The sequence below is a fragment of the Dioscorea cayenensis genome, unplaced genomic scaffold (genome assembly GCF_009730915.1).
Source record: "Dioscorea cayenensis subsp. rotundata cultivar TDr96_F1 unplaced genomic scaffold, TDr96_F1_v2_PseudoChromosome.rev07_lg8_w22 25.fasta BLBR01001474.1, whole genome shotgun sequence".
Lineage (NCBI taxonomy): Eukaryota > Viridiplantae > Streptophyta > Magnoliopsida > Dioscoreales > Dioscoreaceae > Dioscorea > Dioscorea cayenensis.
Genome location: NW_024087865.1, coordinates 1 through 2,199, shown reverse-complemented (window position 1 = coordinate 2,199; position 2,199 = coordinate 1). Strand labels below are relative to the sequence as shown.

Below are 2,199 nucleotides of genomic sequence, written 5' to 3'. Positions count from 1 at the left end.
AGAGGAAAAATTTATATTTATTTAAAGTAAATAAAATTGAGTTAATTAATATTAATAAAATTTAACTATATTAAAATCAAATTTTATTTTTTAATAATAACAAATATTTATTGTTAAATAATTTGAATAATTACTTCAAAATAGTATTAATTTCGATATATTTAGCACTTATTGTTAGTAAAAAAAAATTATAATGAAAAATACCCAAGTAATTAAACACGATAATATTACATTCAAATTATATTACTATCTTCTCCACCAAACAAAAAATGCACATATCTATATATAGAATGATATTTCTGGTAATCATATTCTCAACTATAAGATAAAATTCTGTGAACCAAACAGCCCAAGAGGATTTTGCCAAGTTGAGTAGGTCCACAGCCCCTCTATCTCCACTATATATAACGCTCCTTCCCCTTTTCTCTCATCTTATCCTCGCTCTGTTCTCATCCAACTCCGCTTACTCCATTTCTATTCTTTTTTCTTAAAAAAGAAATAGAAAAAAATGGAATTCCTATTGATCTTATCCATCACTCTCCTCACTTACTCAGTAACCATTTTTATCATCAACATACTAAACAAAAAGAGGCACAAAAATTGCTACCTCATTGACTACGCTTGTTTTAAGCCTTCCGATGAGTTCAAGCTTCCGACAAACATTTGCGGAGATATTATCCAAAGAAACAAGCTTTTAGGCTTCGACGAGTATAAATTCCTGCTGAAAGTCATCGTCAACTCTGGCATCGGTGAAGAAACATATGGCCCCAGAAGCATCTTCCGTGGTGAAGAAGCAACGGCAACATTGGACGATGCTCTCTTCGAGATGGATGAGAGTTTCGAGCACTCCATCGGTGATGTTCTCGCTAATTCCGGTGTTAAACCAACAGACATTGATATTCTTATTGTCAATGTATCTATGTTTGCTCCGGAACCATCACTTGCTTCCAGAATTGTTAACAAGTTCAAAATGAGAGATGATATCAAGATTTACAACTTGTCCGGAATGGGATGCAGTGCAAGTATTATTGCTGTTGATCTTATTCAGAGGACTTTTATGAGCGAGTTCAACAAGCTGGCGTTGATATTCACATCGGAGTCAATAACTCCGAATTGGTATTGCGGCAATAGAAGGTCGATGATGCTCCCAGTCTGTCTTTTCCGGTGCGGTGGCTGCGCCATGCTGCTCACTAATGATCCAAAGAGGAAAAATCAAGCAAAACTCAAGCTCAAACACACTGTAAGGGCTCATCTCAGTCACGATGAAGCGTTCAGCAGTGCTTATCAGAAGGAAGATGAGCTGGGTCACACTGGCATGTCTTTGAACAAATATCTGCTGAAAGCTGCGGCTCTTGCACTTTTGCAGAACTTGAAGAGTTTGGCACCGAAAGTCCTTCCGGTCACCGAACTTGTTCGGTTTGTTATGGCCGGAATTTATCAAAGGTGTAATATTAGAACAAGAGGAGGGGATAGGATCAGTGTGAACTTCAAAGCCGGCATTGACCACTTTGTAATTCATTCTGGAGGAGCTGCTGTCATTAATGGAGTTGGTAAAAGCCTTAACCTAAGTGACTGGGATTTAGAACCAGCAAGAATGGCACTTCATCGGTTCGGGAATTTGTCGGCGAGTAGTGTTTGGTATGTTCTTGGGTATATGGAAGCAAAGAAGAGGTTGAAGAAAGGGCACAAAGTGCTCATGATAGGGCTTGGAGCTGGTTTCATGAGCAACAGTTGTGTTTGGATAGTTAACAGGGATTTGAAAGATGAAGGAGTTTGGAAAGAGTGCATTGATCAATATCCTCCAAAAACACTAGAGAATCCATTCATGAAGAGGTATGGATGGATTAATGATCAGGATATCTAGAATATTTTAGAGTGTGATGGTCTCATTGTTTGTTGGATATATAATTATTTATGTTTGCTTATTTGTTGGAGTTGATTAAGAGTATCAGTACTGAATAAATGCAAGTGAAGTGAAGTGAAGTGAAGTGAAGTGAGGTCAAGGATGCAAGTTGAAATTTATTTATATCTATTTTAGGGGTGGCAAAACGGGTTAGCGGGTCGTGTTCGTGTCGGGTTGACCTGTGAATCTGACACGTTTAACCCCGACACCGGACGCCGACACGCATTATTAAACGGGTTATTTTGTAAAACACGAACACAACACGCCTAAAACCCGCGTCGACACAACACACACGC

General features: G+C 38.2%; 1 protein-coding gene across 1 annotated transcript; it reads left to right on the top strand.

Moving 5' to 3' along the window:
- Nucleotides 1-473: 473 nt before the first annotated feature.
- Nucleotides 474-2,028, top strand: LOC120256502 (3-ketoacyl-CoA synthase 12-like). The gene has a single exon (XM_039264185.1). It carries the CDS (start codon nucleotides 509-511, stop codon nucleotides 1,862-1,864), a length of 1,356 nt encoding a protein of 451 aa, XP_039120119.1. The 5' UTR covers nucleotides 474-508; the 3' UTR covers nucleotides 1,865-2,028.
- The last annotated feature ends 171 nt before the right edge of the window (nucleotides 2,029-2,199 follow it).

Excerpts from the sequence above, each read along its gene's own strand:
- LOC120256502 (XM_039264185.1), top strand. The coding sequence starts at position 509 with ATGGAATTCCTATTGATCTTATCCATCACTCTCCTCACTTACTCAGTA.